The 24,606-nt window shown below is 46.7% G+C and overlaps 1 protein-coding gene across 3 annotated transcripts in view; it reads right to left on the bottom strand.

The window, feature by feature from the left end:
- Window positions 1-23,831, bottom strand: part of kdm6ba (lysine (K)-specific demethylase 6B, a) — a gene marked incomplete at its 5' end in the record, with an annotated part of 41,785 nt that extends 17,954 nt beyond the window's left edge. Inside the window, 9 exons of one of the 3 annotated variants that reach the window (XM_084334297.1) lie at window positions 783-909; window positions 3,960-8,455; window positions 10,860-11,453; window positions 13,161-13,352; window positions 14,225-14,389; window positions 15,429-15,884; window positions 17,736-18,048; window positions 23,284-23,382; window positions 23,716-23,831. In XM_084334297.1, coding sequence (XP_084190423.1) covers window positions 783-909; window positions 3,960-8,455; window positions 10,860-11,453; window positions 13,161-13,352; window positions 14,225-14,389; window positions 15,429-15,884; window positions 17,736-18,048; window positions 23,284-23,382; window positions 23,716-23,831 — 6,558 coding nt within the window. The remainder of the gene's footprint in view (window positions 1-782; window positions 910-3,959; window positions 8,456-10,859; window positions 11,454-13,160; window positions 13,353-14,224; window positions 14,390-15,428; window positions 15,885-17,735; window positions 18,049-23,283; window positions 23,383-23,715) is intronic. The other 2 variants (XM_084334298.1, XM_084334299.1) reach the window with 2 other exon arrangements.
- Between the last annotated feature and the right edge of the window lie 775 nt (window positions 23,832-24,606).

Genomic DNA, 24,606 nt, shown 5'->3' with positions numbered 1-24,606 from the left:
TGTATTCTGCTTACAGCTTCGAAATTCCACTTGTTTCGTTTAACTAAAGCCTTTTAAATATAATCAAAACGTTCCCATGTTGCTGCGGTCTGTGCGCAAAATAATAACGAGTTGAGCTACGCGGAGCGCAGTCAGTCAGTACACCCCGTATATTCCGATAACGCTATATAAACCATGCTGCATTCATTCTGAGAGAAAGATCTATTATTCCAAATGCTATTTATAGGGTTTTGACCATAATTACACTACTGTTGCTATTTTACAATGAACTATAATGAATTACGGTTCATACAGAACATGCCAGTGTTGAAACTAATGCACAGAAGCTCATTTCCTTGTTGTAATAATATATTCTACCACTGGGCGTCAGCTAAGTGTGCTCCGAGCTGTGCGTACACATAAGCACGATGTCAAGTTCAAGTTGAAATTGATGAATCCCACTCTTTGCTTAGAAATGGTCGTACGCACAGGTTAAGCACGTTGATGAATGAGGGCCCTGGAGTCCAGCTCTGTGCATGAGTGATTCAAGAAACCACCACAAGAGGGCGACGCAGGCACGTTACATCATTAGCAAGTCATAACGGGTGTAGGATGTCACACAGAATTGAGAGAAAATGAACATACTAACAATGTCACAATGGCTACAGGCTGTACAACTGTTATAGAATCCTAAAATGGGATTCTGAAAACACAACCCTAAGACCGGATACGGTTAAAAGAATGAATAATAATGAAAGCTGCATGAATGACATGTGCAGGGAGAGCGATGGTGGATGTCTTACGTAAATGCTGGGTGTCGGAGGGTTGAGTTTCTCACGGGATAGCGGCTCCTCTGGGTTCACGATGGGCTTGACGGAGAAGGCCGGGAGCAGGAAGGACTCTTTGAACTTCCCTTTGACCCTCGCACCCCTGCAACAAACCAACCAACCGGCACATCAAGGGACGCAAACAACAATCAAAAACACCAAATCATCAGCGATCCATCTCAAAGGGTTTACTACAGGGTTCCCACAGCAAAATTTAATTCAAGGACTTTCAGTGGCGAATCCTCATGGAAGCCAACGGAAGCCAGGCTTCCCCATTATTAAAATATGAATTAATATGAAATATGAACAAAATAAAAAATAAAATAAAATAAAAATAATATATTTTTTTATATAGTTTACAATAATAATAAAAAAAATCATTATTTTTCATCTCTTAAAATTTTTTTTTTAATTTTTTTTTTTAAATGTCTCCCTCTTCTCCTTCTCACTCTCTCTAACACACTGTCAGACTCACTGAGGCAGTCACTGCAGCAGAGGAGAGGAGGCAGAGGGGAGGTGTGTCTTTCTCTAGCATCCACCATGTGATTCATGTATGTGGAGTCCAAAACCAATACTAGCCAATAAGATTAGAGCTTAAAACCTTAAAACGGGTCCGTCAGCAAACTAAGTAATCTAGCCTCTGCACATTTGCCGCCCTGGAGGCGCGAACACGTTGGGCAACACAGTTGTACTTCCGCGTTTCTCTGATTGGCCGAGCGCCTTCCACGTTTCTCTGATTGGCCGAGCGCTAAGCTCCAGGAGAAAGGAGAGAGGCTGAAAACCCGCAGTTCTTGCCCGACTGATGGGAGCCGAATCCCGGATCCGATTTTTCTGATGAATACCCCCAAAACATGGAGGTCCCTACGCAAGGAAGTATTGATTCCGCCGTAACGAATCATTAAAAAAAGATACCGTTAACTGGAATATGTTGTGCCTTTACACATATGTTGGATTATGTCATTGGTTTGTCATGACAAACAAATTAAAAAAATCGCGATTTACCCGGTGGCTACAACAACACACAGTGACTACATGCATGTAGTCACTGTGTGTTGTTGTAGCCACCGGGCAAATCGCGATTTTTTTTACTTTTTGTCATGACAAATCGCGATTTACCCGGTGGCTACAACAACACACAGTGACTACATGTTTACACTTGAAATGTGTATTTTTATTTAGTGTGCATTTTTATTGTCACAATATTATTTGGCTTATATATATATATATATATATATATATATATATATATATATATACATACATATATATACATGTATTAAAAATTTTAATACAAATACATTTTAATTTAAAAAAAATTGGCATCCCCTGTTATTTTACCCACGCGACGCCACTGAGGACTTAAGTATTTTTCGAAGTACTATTTTTCATTTTCAAGGATGCCACTCGAAGGATACAATTCACTTTTAAATTATGTTTTTTTAAGCATCTTCTTGGCCTGCTTGCCAGCTAGAGCATCACACATGAAGAGATGAGGGAAATCAGTTGGAGCGCGAGAGACAGCGACTCGTCAGATAAAAAAAATAACAATTCTTGATTCAGAACAATTTGATCATGGATGAACAAAACATTCAATGCGAATGGTTGATTTGAATTTCAAGGACTTTTTAAGCACCTTGTTAAAAAATTGGCTGTTTTCAATGAATTCCAGGCCTTTTTTTGGTAAAACAAAATCAAGCACTTTAAGAACTTCAATGACCTTGTGCGAACTCTGTTACTATCTTACTGTTAATACTCATTACTTCCTTATATATTTCAGAGTTTCCTGTCCTCTGCGATTAAAGCACATTTCTTTGATGGAGAAAAATGTATCGTCTCGATCCATATCTCAATTATTACCTCAATAACCTTTGTCCAGCGACCCAACCTAATGGTCCATCCATTGTTCCCTAACCCAACCTAATGGTCTGTTCCCTAACCCAACCTAATGGTCCAAGTTAAACCCAACCTAATGGTCTGTTCCCTAACCCAACCTAATGGTCCAAGTTAAACCCAACCTAATGGTCTGTTCCCTAACCCAACCTAATGGTCTGTTCCCTAACCCAACCTAATGGTCTGTTCCCTAACCCAACCTAATGGTCTGTTCCCTAACCCAACCTAATGGTCTGTTCCCTAACCCAACCTAATGGTCTGTTCCCTAACCCAACCTAATGGTCCAAGTCGACACTGTTCAATATAAGCAGTAGATCAGAATCTGTCAGCAGTGAGATAGTAATACTTGGATCCCAATCTATAATAACTTTATTTGTATAGCACCTTTCATACAGGGGATTGCAGTTCAAAGTGCTTTACATCAGTAAGAAATAATACATACAATCAGTGTAAAACAAGCAGCAAGAGCAAAGCATAAAGTGAGATAAAACCTAACGTTCCAATCGGCTTCTTAAATTTCTGTAATCCCGTTACATACTATGATGGGTTAACATTTTAATATTTAAACCATATATGTGGTTTAAGAAGAATCAAGTCAACTGAGGCTGAGACCACTTATCGATAATTATCGATAACTGCGTGAAATCGTTCCCGGTGTGTTAATGTGTTAAGTGGCGTCACTTATAATATTCTTTTAACATGTACATTTTTTGAAAGTTTGAAATTGAAAAAAAATAATTCAAAAAATAATATTTAACGTTAGTTTGTGTGTGAAAATAATATATATATATTTTTTTAATATATATATTTTTATTTGATTTATAATAATAATTTGAAAAATCTATATTTATCGATAATTTGGTCCCAATTTATCGATTCTTCCAAATGGCATATCGTCTCAGCCTTAAAGTCAACCTCTCGCACCTCCACTGCCTCACTCCCCTCCCCGCTCTCCTCCCTCACTCCCCTCCCCGCTCCCCTCCCCGCTCTCCTCCCCGCTCTCCTCCCTCACTCCCCTTCCCGCTCTCCTCCTTCCCTTCCCTTCCCGCTCTCCTCCCTCACTCCCCTCCCCGCTCCCCTCCCCGCTCTCCTCCCCGCTCTCCTCCCCGCTCTCCTCCCTCACTCCCCTTCCCGCTCTCCTCCTTCCCTTCCCTTCCCGCTCTCCTCCCTCACTCCCCTCCCCGCTCTCCTCCCTCCCCTTCCCGCTCTCCTCCCTCACTCCCTCCCCTTCCCGCTCTCCTCCCTCCACAGAAAGGCACTCACTTGCAGGCCCTGATGATGTCCGCGGCCGTGTGCTTGATGGTGATCTCCTCCAGCGGGATCCTCTTCTCCTCCACCTCCGAGGCGATGAACGTCTCCCGGTCGCCGCTCTCCACCTTGATCAGGCGGATCTTCAGCTCCTTGGGCGGCCCGTCCGAGAGCGCCTTCAGCTTCAGGAAGTCCGTGGAGCCCAGCGAAGAAGAAGACCCGGAGGACTCGGCGTCCTTCTTGCACCCGGAGGGTCTCTCTGCGGTGGAGGGGACTCTCGAGGTCCACTCGGCGTGCTGCTGCTCCCCTTCGCTGGCCGACCCGGCGCCAGACGCCTCCTTGCGCCTCTTCTTGCCGTCTTGGTCGGAGCGGGACCGGTTCTTCTCGCGGACTTCTTTGCTCTGGATGTCGAGGTCGCCGAGGATCCTGCGAGCTTTCTTCTCCTTGTGCCTCTTGTGGCTGGAGCCAGAGTGGGAGGAGGACGAGGAGGAGGAGGAGGAAGAAGAGGAGGCGATCTCATCCCTCTTTTCTCTGTGTTTTTTCTTCCTCTCCTTCCTCTCCTCGTGCTTCTTGCTGCTGCTGTGGCCGTGCCTCCTCTTCTTCTCCTTCTCCCTCACCTTCTCCCGGCTCTTCTCCCGCTCTCCGTCCTGCTCCCTCTCCCTCTCGGGCGTGTGTCTCTCCTCGTGCCGCATGTGGAACTTGGGTTTCTCGCCGGAGCCCTTCCCCATGACGGACTGCTGGCCGAGCAGCACCTCGCAGCTCCGGCCCAGCTCGGCCAGAGACGACTCCGAGATGGTGGTCAGCCTCCGCTCCGCCTTGACCTCCGTCTTTGCGGGATCGACGGCGGCGGGGATATGCTCCTGCTTGACGGAACTCATCAGTTTCTCCACTCTGGTCTCCGTGATGTTCCTCCAGACGTCGGCTTCCTCCACCTCCACCTTCACGCTCTCTGCCAATGGGGGAAGGGGAGAGGACTCGAGGGGCGGGACGGTGGGACTGAAGCCCGGGTGATTGGTGGAGTCGGAGGTGGGCGAGGTGCCCTGGTGCTGCTGCCGGCAGATGTCGGGGCCCAGCGAGAGCGAAGAGGAATATTTAACCCCATGCAGAGAAGATGGAGGGGGTCTTCCGAAGGGCCCGCCTCGGTAGGCATACTTCTGATTCTCCAGGACGGTGGCCAGGGACTTGAACATGCTGTTGACCCCGGTCTGGTGAAGGTGGGGTCTCTGGGGCGGCGGGGAGCAGGACGGGGTCTCGGACTCCTCCTCTTCCTCCTCCTCGTCGGCCTCGCTCTTGGCCTGCTCGGGGAGACCGTAGAGCTTAGCCAGGTCACTGTGGCGGTAGTTGGTGTTCGCCGCTCCGACTCCTGCGATGTCCGTCGACTGTTTGTTGGGGTTAAGGGGGATGTTCAGCAGCGCCTTGAGGCAGTCCTCGTCCTCCTCGTTGAGAGAGGACGTCCGGCTGCAGGGCGAGGCCAGAGAGCCTTGGCGGCTGAGCACGGGAGGGCTGGCGTTGGATCCAAACCCGTCCTCCAGGTTCGGCTGATGATGTTTGGGCGCCGGGATCAGGTCCGGAGCACACAGGTAGTTCTTGACAGGAGGGATGGCAGAAGAGGAGAAGGTGCTTAGAGCATCCCTGGCTTCTGAATCGTCACGACAACGGTACATCTCCTCCTCTTTCTTGATGGACTCGTCCAGCATCGCCATGATGTTGGCCAGGCCGTCTGGGAGCAGGGTGGACATCTCTGAGGGCTCCTCCTCGAACGGAGCGCTGTCCGAGTCCCCACCGCTGCAGCTGCTGGCACTGCTGCCCAGGCTGCTGAGCCCTGCGCCGGGCACGTGCTTCTGGAGGAGGCCCCCCCCGGTGGAGCAGGGGGTGGTGGTGGTGGACGACGGAGGTCCGGGTGGCATACTTTCTCTGGGGAAAGCCTGGTATAGCCTGGGGGGTTCTCTGAGTGATGGGGTAGGGAGAGAGCCATGACCTCCCATGGTCCTCTGCTGGCTGCTGCTGCTGCTGTTGTCGTCGTCTCTCTCCCTGGAGTCTTTGGATAGGCTGGGGGCAGCTTGCATCACTGGGGGCTTGGGGGCCTGGCTGGGGTACGCCAGGCGGTTCATCCCTGAGGTATTGTGCGTCGGTGGGGGACTGAGTGTCGCCGAGCCGCCGTGGTTGCCCCACATCTCCCTCTGCCTCTGCTTCTCCCTGGCATACTCCGTCTGCGGCGTGAGGGGTGGCGGCCGCAGCCTCTCCAGAGCACTGGTGGGGGTGGTGGTGGTGGACACCGGCGGCACACAGGGGGCCACGCCGCCGCGGCTCAGCCAGGGATAGGGGTGCGAGGCCTGGGTGCTAGGCGCGGGCGGTGGGCCTGAGGTGGTGTTGGCGACGGCGGACAGACGAGGAGGCTGAGGCGTTGTGGAGCAGTTGCCAGAGAGCAGTCTCTCCAGGCTTTCGATAGCCGTCTCCTCCTTGCCTTTAACATGGGCTAGTTCCTCCATCCTCCTCCTCCTCTCCTCTTCTCTCTCCCACTCCCTTTGCTTCTTCTTCTTCTCCTCCTCCTGCTGCTGCTGCTGTTGTTCCCACTCTCTCCTTTTCCGCCTATCTTCTTCCCGTCTCTCCTGCTCCCTCTTTCTCCTCTCCTCCTCGCGCCGCTCCTGCTCTCTCCTCCTCCTCTCCTCCTCCCGCCGCTCCTGCTCTCTCTTTTTCCTCTCTTCCTCCTGCTTCTCCCACTCCCTCTTCTTCCTCTCCTCCTCCTGCCTCTCAAGTAGTTCCCTCCTCCTGCGCTCCTCCTCTTGCTTTGCCAGCTCCTTCTTCCTCCTCTCCTCCTCCCGCTGCGTCTCCCATTCCCTCCGCTTCCTCCTCTCCTCTTCCCTCAGCCTCCTCCTCTCCTCCTCCTCCCTCTCCCACTTCCTCCGCTCCTCGGCCTGCATGTGGCCCTCGAGCTCGGCGTCCAGCTTGTCCAGGGCGTCCGCGATGGACTGACCGGTCGGAGCCGGCAGGGCGGTCTGGGGCCGGGGGTGAGAGTGGGCCTGGGTCGCGGCTGGAGTCGGCAAGGCTGTCTGGGGTCGGGGATGAGAGTAGGCCTGGGTCGCGGCTGGAGTCGGCAAGGCTGTCTGGGGTCGGGGATGAGAGTAGGCCTGGGTCGCGGCTGGAGTCGGCAAGGCTGTCTGGGGTCGGGGATGAGAGTAGGCCTGGGTCGCGGCTGGAGTCGGCAAGGCTGTCTGGGGTCGGGGATGAGAGTAGGCCTGGGTCGCGGCTGGAGTCGGCAAGGCTGTCTGGGGTCGGGGATGAGAGTAGGCCTGGGTCGCGGCTGGAGTCGGCAAGGCTGTCTGGGGTCGGGGATGAGAGTAGGCCTGGGTCGCGGCTGGAGTCGGCAAGGCTGTCTGGGGCTGGGGGGGATGAGAGTAGGGCTGGGCCGTGGCTGGAGTCAGCAAGGCTGTCTGGGGCCGGGGGTTCGAGTAGGCCTGTGCCGCGGCGGGTCCAGGATACCGCCGGGAGGAGAAGGTCTGGCCGGAGGGCGGCTGGAGGCCAGGGTTGACGGCGGAGTGGGGCACAGACGGAGCCATCGGGCAGTACGCACCGGGAGAGCTGGTCGCGGAGAGAGGATTGGCGAGCCGGCTCGTGATCACGCTCTCCCCTGCCCTCTGGTGGCCTGGGGAGGAGGACGGCACGGACGGGGAAGAGGACGAAGGCGCCGGGGGACGCTCCATCTCGACGTGACCGTAGTACGAGGTCTTCCCCTGTGGATTGGCGTGTCCCTGCTGCGACTGTTGCCGGTGTAGCGCCTGATGGTGTGGATTGGTGTGTCCCTGTTGCTGTTGCTGTTGTTGTCCTGTTGTTGTTGGTGGTCGATGTGGCATCTGGTGGTGGTGGTGATGATGGCTGGCTGTGCCCGCCGGGGGTCCCTGATAGCCGGGCTGCAGCAGGGCATCCAGCTGGGGGGTGGGGATGGCGACGACGGGGCTGGAGGTCTGGGACACCAGCTCTCTGCCTCCTCCTCTCTGCCAATTTTTGTTACCGCCGCCGACGACAACGCTCATGCCATTGTTCACCGAGCAGCTAGCGGGTGGTGCTGTGGTCACAGTGGAGATCCCAGCCACGGTCACGCCGCCGCCGGTGTTGCACATGTTGTTGGCGTAGCGGTTGATGGAGCAGGGGGCCTGGGAGGCGGGGAGGTTGGGGGTGATCACGGGGGTGCGGGTGGGGTTGGCCACGGGGGGGCTGACGTGGTGGTGCAGGGGAGGGAGCGAGTCCCGGCTCTCTGCGGCCTGGTGCTTCTGCTGCTGCTGGCCCTGAGGTAGCAGCCCTGGAGACCTGTAGAGGCCAGACTCCTGGTGCTTCTGCTGCTGCTGTTGGCCCTGAGGTAGCAGCCCTGGAGACCTGTAGAGGCCAGACTCCTGGTGCTTCTGCTGCTGCTGTTGGCCCTGAGGTAGCAGCCCTGGAGACCTGTAGAGGCCAGACTCCAGGTGCTTCTGCTGGCCCTGAGGTAGCAGCCCTGGAGACCTGTAGAGGCCAGACTCCTGAGGACACATAGAGAGACAGACTCACGTGTTAACCCTTTCACTGGCCACTGGGAATAAAAAGGAGTCTACTAACTAACAGTGATGGTAACAAACGCATCCATGCTCATAATTGGAGAGAGTAGTGTGAATGCAAGGTCGGGCAATACATACATTCATCGTTCATTGTTTATCGATGTCATGGTATTGGGGGAAATTCAAGGACTTTTAAGTACTTTTCCAAGCACCATTTTTTTTTAAATGCTGTTTTTTTTATAGAAAAAAATTATTCTGATCCAATATTTATGGCTCAAAACCAATTTCTGACAATTAGTTACACTTTAAAATGAAAAAATTGTATTTCTTGATTCACAATTATTTTGATCATGGATGAACAAAACATTCAATGCGAATGGTTGACTTGAATTTCAAGGCCTTTTTAAGCACCTTGTTAACACTTTGAGTGCCACTCACGGATTTTCTCGGGTTTAGCGCCCCCTATCGTCTTCCAGATGGTAAATCACCCTTTTGGAATGGACTCAATGAAAGTGAATGGGAGAACGGATTTCTGACTCCACATTTTACTTCTCACTGATGCAGCCCGGGTCTACCAGAGTTCATTCTGGAGCCTCTGAGCCGCGCAGATCATGTGTTATACTGTACACACGATGGATCAATACATTTATCGATTTTTTTGAATGGCGATCGGAAATTGGAATAAACCATTTGGATACCATCTGACCTCAGGTAAGAAATCTATGTTATCAGTGTTAGGATAATCAGACTCGTTTTCACAGAGATATAAGCGTTTATGTGATATGTGATATGGCTGTTTTGACTGTAAAAGCCATGAGGAAATAAGAGCAGCGATTATCAGCGCACGGCACGAGCGTGCGTGCGCACACATATACTATCGATCATCTAGCGTTTATTTGAAAACGATTCATAAATAGGCCGACAAATGACAACGTTCTGGAATATTCCAGTAAAAGGCGATTATCATAGGCATGGGTTGTTTTTCCCCGGAAAACGGGTGATTTTCAAAATGCTATCAAACGGAAATGAAGCGATAAAAATACAATCTGCCTTGCCAATGTTGAAAATGAGTCTTTGATAAGCGACGGGCAGATTAGACACATAGCCATAATTTTAAACATAGATTAGGCGATATTAACTTTAACATTGGCCGTAGATGGTGGCATTCAATGGGGTAAAAAGGAAAACACAGCCGGCACTGAAAGTGTTAAGGAAATGGGCTGTTTTCAAGGACTTCCAGACCGTGGCTTAAAAAAAGGAAAAATCAAGCACTTTAACCCTTTGATTGCCAAAAACGTAGATCTACGTTTCTGTGGCCCAGCGGTTGAGTACCAGAAACGTAAATCTACGTTTTCTGTGTCGTTATTTCTTTTAGTCGCTATTTCCATTCATAATTCATCCTGCTATGCTGTAGGACTGTGTAGCACACTGTCTGAGACTGCAACGGTCCGATACAGCAGCCTAACGCCTTGCGGCCGCTATTGCACTCCATTTGAAACTATGTGGTTTGTTTTCTCGGCCGAGCTGCGGCGTGGGGGCGGGTTCTAAACACTCCGGCAAAACAAGCGCTTATAGGGATGGCATCGACAAGGGTCCCCGCCCGCCCGTTCATGTGCAATGCTGGATAACGTTGGACACAGGATCGCTGTGGATATTTGGAATGGCGATCAGATAATTGGATTATTCTTTTTGCAGTACATCAGAGACAAGGTAAGGACTATATGTTATCAATCTTGCGTTGATCCGATATTTTTTCCCCCGCGATCGCAGCGTGTGTCTGTAATGTACTGTGTAATGTATGCCGTTGGTGGCGCTCGAAGCATAGAAAAACTATCCCCCCCCCCCACCCTTTCGTACATGCAGGATGAAATATAATACCGATAATATAGCGTTGATTTCAGATCGATTCAATAATCAGGCAAGAAATGGCACGATTTATAATGAAATGCAGTAAAGCGCTGTTTGCCGGAGTTTCCTGGGATTACACAGGATCACTCTAAAACTATACGCATATTCACCACGGTATAAAATGGAAATGTATGGATGAAAATAGTATCTGTTTTTTGCATGTTGACCGGAAGAAACTCACTGACAATCGACGTTGTTATTAGATCCATAGCTATAATATTTAATATAGGTTTAGCACTGCAAAAAACGGCATTTATCCCCATTGAACAGAGCGCTGGCACTCATGGCCCACAGCGCCCCCTGCTGAACGGCACTTGATGTGTTAAGCACGTCAAGGACCTTGTGCAAACCCTGAATAGAAGAGATATCTTATCATGAACAGTCCCTTCTGAATATTGTGATATTCACGATTTCCCCACAGCGCCCCGTTTGAATGCATCCTAGACGAGGCGGTGGACGAGACGAGCGCCTCCCAACTCACCAGGGAGAGACCGCCGGGGGGGCGACTTTGGTGTCTCCAGGCCTCCGGGGCCCCGCTGTGCTGCTGCTGAGGTACTGAGGTGCTGCTGGCGGGGGGGGCGGGGGCTGCAGGAGGGGGAGGAGCAGGGTGAGGCTGGAAGTGGCTGTAAGGCACACTGCTGCTGCTGCTGGTGGTGGTGGCAGGGTGGTTTGCTGGTGACGACGGGTGGTGGTGCGGGTGCTGCTCTCTGGGCGGCGGGGGGGTCGACGTCGCGTGAGAGGGGGGCCCTTGGCTGCATATCCTGCTCGTGACGGGAGGAGGAGGAGGGCACCTCTGGGGGTGGTGCGGGAGGGGCCCCCGAGGCTCCGCCTGGCGGGGCGGGGGGGCCGTGGGCGGCTTGGAGCTTGGAGCCCAGGAGGAGGAGGAGGAGGAGGGAGGGGACTGCTGGCTGGCGGGCTGGAACGAGGCCTTGTTGTGGGGCAGAGCGGCACAGCGGCCCTGGGTGCCGTAGCCTCCGGGAGACACGACGGGGGGAGAGGAGATGGGCGAAGGGGTGGAGGGGGCAGGGGAGGGCTTGTGGGTGTAGCTGCCAGAGCCTGGTTTGTTGATTTCCTGCTGTTTGGATGAAAAAAAGGACGGCATTAAGCTGTGATCACATTGAATGCCTTTTTTTCTTCCGTGATGCGCTGTGGTGAACATAGAGAATCGAAAGGACAGAGGGCGCAACGAGCTATACCACGGATTAACACTGCTACCTCAGCTAATGCTACATAACGCTGCTGGCGGGACAAAACCTCATAACTCCAAAAACCCAACTTTTCAGCAGATGAAAAAAACTAACGCAGATTTGAGGGCGAATAGAGTTAGGAGGTTTAGACAGATGATCGGTTTAATGCTTTCCCATTGTTTAAACTTTGTAAAACCCACACACACATATGGAGGATGATTCTACGGAGTTGATTTATATAAAAAAAAAAATGTAAATGGAGTTATGAGGTTTTGTCCCGCCAGCAGCGATAAGTAACATACATTACTACCGATTACCGTTGCTACCTCAGCTAATCAGCTTAGCACAATGAATGGAAGCGGACAGTGCCGGTTAGCCTAGCCATTGTCCAACTAACACATCTCCCGAAGTCTAACCGGCACTGTCCACTTCCATTCATTGTGCTAAGCTAGGCTAACGCGCAGCCAGATAGCTTTGTACTGAACGCACAGAGAGGAAACTAGGGGTGGGAATCACCAGTTTCATCACGATACGATACCGATTCTTTGGACAACGATACGATATTTGCCGATATCACAAAGTCTGCCACGATACGATACGATTCGATTCAGGTGCCTGCGATCGATATGAGACGATATTATGTGCCCATTTAACACAATCAGTAACATTTAGATCAACTCAAAAAAGGCAACGGAAATATTATTTGACATTTTTATTTTTGAGCTCTTCCAGACATTTAAATGAAAAACAATCCATTGTTTTTAATACAAATAGACTGTCACTGTAAAGTGCCACGTTTTGATATATTGAGCTTTAAACTTTAAGTAATCTTTTTTGGAACTCACAACACGCAACCTAAAACCCCTTCCTCTCCTAAACCGTTCCTGCAATTGTTTTATGTTACATGATGATCATGAATGTATTTTTTATGTTTAAATATCAACATTATCTGTCCATCCTCAGTACATTTACTATAAATATACTACCGGTATACTTCACCTGGTCTTTCCAAAGGCACACGCACACACACACACAGAAAGGGAGAATGCCTGCCCCTCCCCCCCTTTCCCAGTCCCCACTTCTCTCCGTCTATGGCTCTGATCAGGGTTAGCTTGTTGTTAGCTTACGCTAACGTAACGTTAATTTCGGTCTTTAGCGCGACGTGGGCATAAAGGAATGGTGAGGATTGCAAAGCAAGTTAGATGCATTTGACCCGTTGCGGAATAAAACAGCAGGGACTTGTTTTGGGTCGCAGAATAGGCACACTAGCCTTGCTCTGTTGCAATGTCCGCGTTTGAGACGCTACTGCGCGCTGTGCTGTTGAGCCGAGCGGATACGACTCTCCACGGGGTTTTCAAGATAAGAGTATCGCAATATGAATCGATCTTTTTACGTTGCATCGATCCTATTGGATCATTGATAATAGATTGATATATCGTCCCACCCCTAGAGGAAACTGGTATCCATCTTCTCGTCTCTCTCTGGAGAAGACGATAAGCTAATTCCCCCAAAATGTTGGCGTGTTCCTTTAAGACACTAATACTGCGTCTAAATTAATGTCTTTGATGATATTCTACATGACACGACTCTCTGACCTGGAACTCCTGGGGCGCCGGGTTGTTGCGCTCCGAGGTCTGCGAGGGCTGCCAGTGGGTGTGGACCTTGTGTAGAGGGTTCCAGAAGGCTGGCTTGGGAGGAGGGTAGTGGGCCGTGGTCTGCTGCTGCTGCTGTTGGGAGGAGAGGGACTGGCCTGACCCAGAGAAACGTGGCAGCCCGGGATGGGACACCTGGAGGCGGGGAGGGGAATCACAGGTCATGTCCAGGTCCCACATTACATTACACCCCCCTGACCTTCGACCCACAATTGCAATTCAAAGAGGCATCCCCCTTTTCAGCACAACATGCACCTCTAAACAATCACATCAGTGTGATGTAGGAACAGGGTTGGGAGGGTTACTTTCAGAATGTAATCCGTTACAACATGTAAAAGATGATGTAGAAACAGGGTCGGGAGGATTACTTTCAGAATGTAATCCATTACAACATGTAAAAGATGATGTAGGGACAGGGTCGGGAGGATTACTTTCAGAATGTAATCCATTACAACATGTAAAAGATGATGTAGGGACAGGGTCGGGAGGATTACTTTCAGAATGTAATCCATTACAACATGTAAAAGATGATGTAGGGACAGGGTTGGGAGGGTTACTTTCAGAATGTAATCCATTACAACATGTAAAAGATGATGTAGGAACAGGGTTGGGAGGGTTACTTTCAGAATGTAATCCATTACAACATGTAAAAGATGATGTAGGAACAGGGTCGGGAGGGTTACTTTCAGAATGTAATCCATTACAACATGTAAAAGATGATGTAGGAACAGGGTCGGGAGGGTTACTTTCAGAATGTAATCCGTTACAACATGTAAAAGATGATGTAGGAACAGGGTCGGGAGGGTTACTTTCAGAATGTAATCCATTACAACATGTAAAAGATGATGTAGGAACAGGGTCGGGAGGGTTACTTTCAGAATGTAATCCATTACAACTTGTAAAAAGAAAGTGACATCATCTGTGACACCAAGTCGGCGATGTTTCAGTTTCAGTTTATTTAAAAAATGACAGTACACATTAATCAACATTCGGCCTTCGTGCCCTACCTGTTCACAACTCCTCTTCCTCTTGCTGGGGCTGGGGCAGTCCTCGGGCCCCGGGCGGGGGTGCAGGGAAGGGGGCGGGGTGTGCTGGATGACCGAGTGCTCTCCCAGGGGGGGGGCCGGTCTCTTCAGCTGACCGCCGAGGACCTTCCCTGGGTAGCCCCGCTGCTGGAGCACAGGGAGGAGGCGTCAGTGTGAACGCATTGACAGACATTCGATCAAAATATCAGATGGCAAACGAGAGGGATGCGTGTTTATTTATTTATTTAAACTTTATTTAACCTTTATTTAACCAGGAAAGTCAAATTGAGATTAAAAATCTCTTTTTCAAGTGAGACCTGGCCAAGACAAGCTGCAGCAAAGGAATACAAAAGTTGCACATAAATACAAAAAACAACAAAAAATTACACAAATACACTAAACAACCAGTATCAACCAGTATCAGAGCCAGAGGCAACCTAGCAGGGCAGCAGGCAGCAACAATAGACTATTAGAGCAAATCAAAACAGCGACAGACCGTTGATTCAACCTCTAGTCCCTTCATGAGGCATTTAAACGCATCCAGTGATACATGATACATAGTCAGAGTGTTTCAGGTCCTTCTGTAACATGTTCCAAGCCGAGGGAGCAGAATAACTAAATGCTCCCGTTCCCATTTCACCACGAACATTGGGAACAGACAATATTCTGCCAATGCAAGGTCAAAGATGTGCCATGGAGTTGTTCCATGGTGTATATATATATATATATATATATATATATATATATATATATATATATATATATATATACAGTGGCAGCACGCCTCTCAACTCACCCAAGAACTAAGTAGCGAGGAGAACAGGAATAGGAGTATGTATATATTTACATATATATATATACAACTATATTTATTGTAGGGTAAATATAACTGAGAGGGCATACATACCCTCATCTTGCACCATTATTACCTTTTTACACTGCCTACTTGCCCATTATGTGCATGTCCAGAGTTAATTATATTGTTATATTGTTTACACTGCCTTATTTTTATTATATTTTTACTTCTCCATCCTATGTCTTCTACTACCTGCGCCTCCCCTCCCCTCCCCCACGCTGCTATGATGCCTGAATGTCTCCCCAAAGGGATCAATAAAGGAATATCTTATCTTATATGGGTCTATGGGTGATGTAATGTGATCTTAAGACCAATTAGCTGGCTTCCTACCTGCTGCACCTGCGCCCACATCTCCTCCCCGAGCGAGGGAGGAACTCTGGGGGCGTGCGTCTCCTGGGGACCTCTGGGGACGTGCGTCTCCTGGGGACCTCTGGCGACATGCTGCTCCTGGGGACCTCTGGGGGTGTGCGTCTCCTGGGGACCTCTGGGGACGTGCGTCTCCTGGGGACCTCTGGCGACATGCTGCTCCTGGGGACCTCTGGGGGTGTGTGTCTCCTGGGGACCTCTGGGGGCGTGCGTCTCCTGGGGACCTCTGGGGGCGTGCGTCTCCTGGGGACCTCTGGGGAGGTGCGTCTCCTGGGGACCTCTGGGGAGGTGCGTCTCCTGGGGACCTCTGGGGAGGTGCGTCTCCTGGGGACCTCTGGGGAGGTGAGTCTCCTGGGGACCCCTGGGGGCGTGCGTCTCCTGGGGACCTCTGGGGAGGTGCGTCTCCTGGGGACCCCCGAACTGACAGGGAAGGAAGCGGGAGACAAATGGACACAGGGGGGACAAAAAGAAAAAAAGGACATGTAAATAACAGAATATATTTCAAATATTTAAAGGCTATTTATTATCGAGCCTATGCGTTCATAGTGTTCCGTTGCATCACTACTACCCACACACAGTACGTGTAGGTAAAACAGCAGCGGGTGAATGTAATCAAACAACAGGTGATTATAATCAAACAACAGGTGATTATAATCCAATCATGACCCAATTAGCTAAATGAGGGAAATAAATGACACGTCATGAAATTAACAGAGAGACCGAGTCAAACGCTTTGAAGAGTTGGCGAACACGTAGTGTCAGCCTCGTCATTACACATAGGTGTGCATGCTTACCAACTGTCTCGCCTGTCTTATAGCAACACTACTATCACCGACATCTAAGAAAGGAGATCCCCCCCTTTGAACGGCCCTTCTAAGGTTTCTCTCCTCCACATTGCCTGTGGTGCATTTTTTCCTATTGCTAGGCTTTAGTGAGTTTTTCCTTACCTTCGCGTGGGGTATGTCTGAGAGTGTTGCATTCATTTATTAACAATTTTTTTATTGTGATGATGTTTCTTCTTGACTTGTTTAAAGAAGACGTGTCCGGCCCCATGGGGACATTAACGTGTGCTGTCGGGCCTTACAAATACATTTGATTTGATTCATCTGCACTGCCGGTATCATTCCTACCAGACATCCACAAGCCCGACGTATCATTATAGGATGTCTTATACCATTGTGCCACCGAACACACACACACACACACACGCATGCACTCTCTCACTCTGTGGAACTCTTATCACACACACACACACACGCACTCTCTCACTCTGTGGAACTCTTATCGCTATCCTTGACACACATCACACCCCCTGCAGTCTCCTTATGCCCCCCCACCCACACACACACACACTCACACACACAGAGACACACACACACACACACACACACACTGATAACTACCCATGTCCTTGTACGAATCACCACATCTTCCCACACATTCTTTAGCTATCTATGTTTCCAGAACATGACAACATGTACCTACAGATACAATGGTTTGAGATCAGGGAGATACTTCAGAGAGAGACGTCAGGGAGAGACGTCAGAGATGTAGTCCAGCGTAGAACACGAGTCTAGTCTAGTGACTAGAGCACACAGATTTAAGGCAATACACTTTATTTTAAACTAATATTTTGAAGCGTTACGTTTAAAATAAAGTTTATATCGCCTTGAATCCGTGTGCTACGGGTTGGCTGGAGCGCGTGTGACTTCTCCCTTCAGATACTAAGGTGTATTTGCGTCCTAGCCAGTAGTAAGCATTCTGTCCGGGGCCGTCCTCCTGATACACTGATACAGCCCCCAACCCCCGGGCAGTCCTGCCCATTTCACACTGAAAGAAAGTCTCAGTATGACTGCCAAATTAAGTTGTGGATTTATTTAATCAAGGTGCTCTTAGTTAGTATCTAATTGGTGGTAAGGAGGTCAGTCAGCCAATCAGAGGGACCCTCAACACATCAATCATGTTAAAACATTATTTCAACTGAATGGCAAAATGTCTAAACGGCTGCACCGCTCTGGTGCCACGATCGGATTTAAGGTTAAAGAATATTTATTTTGTCTGGGGCCTGTAAGGTCTTAGAGACGGTTCGAATAACACAACCAAATGTCTTAAAATGCTGCGATTCGATATTCGGCAATATCTCAAACCTACGATACGATTCCATTCAGTGACGTGGGCCGATCGATATTGTGTATAGTGTGATCTTGGGTTTATTGGGTACATATTGGATATATTGGGTGTATATATATATACAGATGTTCTCCAGCTCACCTTCAGGAGCTGGGTGGGCCGTCCCGGGGGCTGCAGGTGGGGGTTGGGGGGAGGCGCGCCGCCGCCGGGGTAACCGGCGTTATGGAGACGAAGTGCATGTTCGTTGGGCAGGGGGGCGGGCGGGGGGGGTCCCTGAGGAAGAGGAGGAGGATGGGACTCATACAACTGTCCCATCTGCTCCCACGCTCGATGAGGAGGAGGTGGCGGGTGGTGGTGGTGAGGAGGAGGGGGGGGTCTCTGCGCCTCCCTCTGCAGGGCGGACAGCATGGCCTGTGGGACGTCCAGCTTCTCACCTCCCCGCACCTGTAGGGGCCTGGACGGGAGAGGGGGGAGGAAGGGAGTTCAAATAAGATAAGATAAGATAAGATATGTTCCTTTATTGATCCCCATGGGGAAATTCAGGCATCATAGCAGCGTAGGGGAGGGGAGGTACAGGTAGTATAAGACATGGTACAGGTGACATAATTATAGTACAGTGGAGAAGTAAAAAATAAAATAGAATAAAAAAGCAGTGTAAACAATATATCAAATCAATATAATTAACTCTGGTGCATATGGGCAACAAGGTGCGAGATGAGGGTATGTATGCCCTCCGTTATATTTGCCCTACAATAAATAGTTACAATATATAATCTAATAATTAGGGCTGTCAGTTGATCGCGTTAATTAGATTAATTAATTACACAGCAAATTATTATAATATTTTTTTTATCTCATTCATTCCATAAGAACATAGAATACACATTTACAAACTTTTTTTTTTAGATGGCCCATTAGCATGTTCTTGGTTTCAGATTCTAGGGACATCTATGGATCTCAGGGAATGTATTCCCAGTGTCAGAAATACTGTGTCTGTTACTAGGCTTGAGTAAATTGTAATGAACCAAATGAGAATATCATAAAAAAAAAATTATCTTTGACTGAATAACACCATGCTCAAATTGACCAGACCTGAAAAATCTAAGCAAATTAATAGATCGAAGATGATTAAACAGAAGGTTTTGTAGATACAGTACTGAATTCTGCCATCCGGACACATGCAATTTGAAATATGATTATAGAATATAGAATATCAGGCATACAATGGTTATGTGATTAAAATGCGATTAATTAGATTAATTAATTACAAATCCTGTAATTAATTAGATACATTTTTTCATAGTAGAAGTACAGTATAGTATATTTTCATAGTAGAAGTATAGTATATTTACAGTAGAAGTACAGTATAGTATCTTAGCACAGTAAATGATTCAAATCAAATTAATTCATTGAAGCGTCTAGATCAGTGGTTCCCAAAGTCTGGGTTGCGACCCAAAGGTGGGCCGCGAGCAGCCACGGGTGGGCCGCGAGATGATTTAAAAAAAATTAAAAAAAATAAAAAAAATAAAAAGAAAATATTATTTTTATTTTTTATTTTTTTATTATTCTTTTTTTGTCAGGCCACTGAACTTAGAAGCAGGCCAGGACAGTGTTTCTAGTTGTATTCTAAAATTCTATTCTATTGTATTCTAAAATGTGACTATATGGTTTTATATTAACTTAATAAATAAACAAAAACGAAAAATCTACTTATTTCAACGAACATTTCAAACTAAATAACAGATTATGCACATAAAACGCTGAAAACAACCGAAGCAACAATAGTATTTTAATGAGGCTATTATTATTATCATTATTATTTTGCAACAAGTTAGCCCTCTCATAAATAGCACATATAAATGAATAACTAACTTGAACTAACTTAATAGGATTGAAGTGATATTTGGCTTAAAAAAACGGTCGCATGGCAAAAAAAAAAGATAAAAAAAGCCAGACGATGTGCATTGGGCCGCGGCTCTCTGATGCCTTATTTTCTGGGCCCTGGCCTGAAAAGTTTGGGAACCCCTGGTCTAGATGACGGACACATCCATCCCTACCAAGCTAACCTGAACCAAGCTAACCTGAAACAAGATAAACTTATGGAATACATTTAAAAAAATTTATAATAAAACGTTTTTATTCAAGGATAAAAACTAAGAATTTGTATAGTCGACTTTGATTGGCCAAAATTAAATAATAATTAAAAGAAAACACTCCATTGCAAAAAAATTACATGCACATTTTTTTTATCATTACAGTAGAAGTACAGTATAGTATCTTTTTACTAACCAAGCTAACCTGAACCCAGATAAACATACCTGAAATAGGTGCTGCAGCCACACAGGATGTTCTTGTGGGCGTTAAACTCAGTGCTGTTGACTTTAATAACCACATCACAGAACCTTCCCTCCAGACGCAGCTCATTAAGGATTGTACAGGACATTGTTTCCTTTTCCATGTGGGGATTTTTAAATTGTATCTACTGTGGTGCTGAGAGACGGGAGTCTGAGGCGGTGTCACGAAGCCGAAGGTAACTCCTTTAATATTCATAAGCACAACTACAAGATACAACACGCTACTAGAAAGCTAAACAGAATGCCGGTGGCACTGCCACCGCTTAAATAAGAATGTTAGAGGTTCTAGAAGGTCTACTATGACATCATCACCAACGTTCCAGCATGGTCTACTATGACATCATCACCAACGTTCCAGAAGATTCGGGCAGGACTAAGGTTCTAGAATGGTCTTCCATGACATCATCACACACGTTCCAGAATGTTCGGGCGGGCGGGACAAATGTTCTAGAATGTTCCTAACAATAGTTCTGTGGGTGAATTATGTACCATTACAATCACTACACTACAGTATATATTCAAGCTCACAGACAAGTAGCTGGAAACAAGAAGTGATATCTTCTGAGATCTGAGATCTTCTGAGAGAATTGTTACACAAATGTTCTAGAATGTTTGATTATGACATCATACTGTGACATCATACTGTGACATCACAACGGAACATGTTTGAGTTCAATTTGAATAATATAAATAATATGTATGATATAATATAATGTAATGTTATAGGGCTGTCAGTTTATCACGTTAATTAGATTAATTAATTACACAGCAAATGATTGCGTTATGAAAATTAACTCAAAATTAATAAAAGAAAATTGATTTTTTTTTTTTTATCTCATTCATTCCATAAGAACGTAGAATAAACATTTACAAACTTTTTTTTATGGTCCATTTGCATGTTCTTGGTATCTGATTCTAGGGACATCTATGGATCTCAGGGAATGTATTCCCAGTGTCAGAAATACTGTGTCTGTTACTAGGCTTGAGTAAATTGTAATGAACCAAAAGAGAATATCAATAAAAAAATTTTTATCTTTGACTGTGAATAACACCATGCTCAAATTGACCAGACCTGACAAATCTAAGCAAATTAATAGATGGAAGATGATTAAACAGAAGGTTTTGTAGATACAGTACTGAATTCTGCCATCCGGACACATGCAATTTGAAATATGATTATAGAATATAGAATATCAGGCATAAAATTTTTATGCGATTAAAAAGATTAATTAATTACAAATCCTGTAATTAATTAGATACATTTTTTTAATCGCCTGACAGCACTACTAATAATCCAATAATCTAAGGGTGTTTTCACACCTGTAGTTCGTTTGCTTTGTTCCGATTCAGGGAGACACAGGGACTATAATGATACAATTGTTGCACTTGTCCTTTAGTTCGTTTGTGTTCACACGGCTGTGTTAACAGCGGACCAAAACAAACGCACGCGCGAGCAAACTGTCACTCATTCGTCAGATTTTGGGGTGTGTGTGTGTCCCCCTAACCCTGAATCTGACTCGAGCCTGACTTTACTGATGACCGCGGGCAAAGAGAGAGAGAGAGAGAGAGAGAGAGAGAGAGTCGGTGAGAGAGGGAGAGAGATACGGTGTGAGAGAGAGAGAGAGGAGAGAGAGGAGAGAGAGAGAGAGAGAGAGAGAGAGAGAGAGAGAGAGAGAGAGAGAGAGAGAGAGAGAGAAAGAGAGAGAGAGAGAAAGAGAGAGAGAGAGAGAGAGAGAGAGAGAGAGAGAGAGAGAGAGAGAGAGAGAGAGAGAGAGAGAGAGAGAGAGAGAGAGAGAGAGAGAGAGAGAGAGAGAGAGAGAGAGAGAGAGAAAGAAAGAAAGAGAGAGAGAGAGAGGGAGAGAGGGAGAGAGGAGGCGTTGTCCCGCACAGTGCTGCTGTTGCAGCGTCACTACAGAGACCCCGGCTCTCCTCTCCTGGGCGCAAGGAGTGCCTACCTCATCGCTGCTCCACGTTGACCCACGACTCATTATTATTATTATTGTGTCGGTTTGTTAAGTCGATTGCATTCTCACAGCGTACGAGCCGCGTCGGGTTCGTTTGGAAGTGCGCCGAGATCACCCTCTCTAGGTGGTCTCGGCCCGCTTGTTTTGTTCCGCAACAGAATGTGATTGCTGTGTTCACTGAACCGAAATAGGGGGTAAACACTCCAGGTTTCGGAACAGCTCCAAACGAGCCAGGTGTGACAACGCCCTAAATCTAATCGAATATATAATCTGAAAAAACGAAATGCTAAATATATGCAATATATAATCTAATAATCCAATAATCTAAATCTAATCTAATATCTAGAAAATGCTAAAATAAAATATAAATCTGAATACACTAAAAAGTTTACAACTTCACTCTTTCAAGAACAGTTTCTGCCACAAGAACAGTTTCTTCCCCGCTGCAGTGAGCCTTATCAACAAGGCTCGGGACCCTCACTGACACCCCCACTGTGTTACCCCTACTGGACTATATACTTGTATATACAATCAAAACATACTTGTTCATACTTCGCTGTTCATACTCTTTGCACATAACTGCCCAAATTGCACAGCCCTGCTAATTATCCCATCCCACTGTATTGTTATTTCATTCAAATTAGTGTATATACTTGACCACATCTTGCCCAGTTGTACAGCCCTGGGTTATTCTTATTTAAAATGTTTTACTTATAATTGTAGTATATTCCATTGTGCTATATTTAATTTAGTTTATATCCCATTTTATTTTATTCAACCTCTTTATTTACAGTTGTACTGGCCTATATTTTATTTCATAATTGTATTCTATTCTATTGTGCTTAACTTAGTTCATATTTAATTTTACTCCGCCTCTTTATTTTATTATCTGTCCGTTATTGTCTGTCCGCTAATGTCGCTCCAATACGACCAAATAAAATTCCTTGTATGTGAAAACTACTTGGCTGATTCCGATTATTTAGCCGATGAATCCGTCAGTCTGGTCAGTTAACCAAGACTTATATAGAGAGGTCCTTGTGCACGATTATCTGATTAGCAGATTAAATCAACTCATCAGCCGCCTTTTCAACACATCATCACTGTGATTTATACACATCTGTAAATTGGCCATCGTTACAATCTCGACCAAAAATGTATTGGCTTACACTCATTTACAAAAAGCCTCCTTGGTCTGACCCCTCCTTATTTGATACACCTGTTCAACTGTGTGGCCACAGACCGGGGGACCAGCTTCAGTCGTAATACCAGTACCTTGCTCAAGTCTTCCGCACACTACCGACTCCGAGACCTAACTCTATCGCTAACACAGACGGGATTCTCACAGCTGTTTCCCCAATGCGCGGGACTCACCCGTTGTTAAAGAACTTATTGGGATGGTTCAGTCCACCACCCATGTGACCGGGAGGTAGATGGGGGAGGAGCTGGTGTTGGTTCATTCCAGACGAACACCTTGTGGTAAAGAAGGATGAAAGGAGACCGATGATGAGAAGAGAGACAGAGAATCAGAATACAGTGTCAGAATACAGTGTCAGAATACACATCTTCCCATTATAACATTAATACATTTTACCATCTATTCACCTGAAAAGAGTTCAAGGCTGACAGGAAAGGACAAGAGAGTGCGTGTATAGAGTATGGGTTCCAAATAACTCCCTCTCATCGAACAAGAACAAGCATTAAAACGTTAAAAAGGGGAGATTGAGGTGTGGCTCTCTCTGGGATCCCACAGGCGTATCCGCTTGCGGTTGCGGGTGGTGTGTTTGTGTTGCCATGGAAACACACCTGGCAGGTGGCGGCCAGGCGCGGCCCGCGGGGGGCCATGGTCCCCGGCCGAGTCCGTCCAGAGGGAAGGGGTCCCGTGTGCCGCGCCCTCCAAACTGCTCTGCCGTGTGATGCATCCAGCCTGGGGAGAGCGAGGTTAATACAGGGTGTACAGACATACTGTACAAATACTGTACATATACCATACAGTACAGACACTGTACATACATACCATATAGTACATACTGTACAAATACTGTACATACATACATACATACATACATACATACATACATACATACTACATACATACATACATACATACATACATACATACATACATACTACATACATACTGTACATACATCCACAGGGATTAAAGCAAATAAAATCTCCTGACTGAACTATTTTTCAGGCCAAGTCATATTCTTATTTTAACCTCCACTATATATTTTTTTTTAATAGATTAAAAACTAGATTATTTTGATAATCTTTTCTATTGCCAGTTTGCTTTTACGTAATATCAATGCTGTTTTCATTCATTAAATTAAACTGATTGCAAGGGTTGACTGACTTTGTCATACAAATAAACAAATCTACATACTGTAACTTTTCAGTGCACGTTTTTATTTACATTTTGACAACTGAACAAGCTTATGACTTGAATAAACAAATCTACATACTGTACACATACTGTATACATACACTGTACATACATACTGTACACATACTGTACATACATACCGTATGCATACTGTACATACACATACACACAAGCAAGAAACTATCCAAGGAATGTATCCATGGGATGCTAACGACCAAATACAACAGTTCAATTCAATTGAGATCAAGACATTTGTGTCAAAAGAAAATCGCACATCTTGGATCGCGGTTCGATTCGATTAATTCAAA

This window comes from Notolepis coatsorum (genome assembly GCF_963971535.1).
Source record: "Notolepis coatsorum genome assembly, chromosome: 1".
Classification (NCBI taxonomy): Eukaryota; Metazoa; Chordata; class Actinopteri; order Aulopiformes; family Paralepididae; genus Notolepis; species Notolepis coatsorum.
This window is presented reverse-complemented; position numbering and strand designations above follow the sequence as displayed.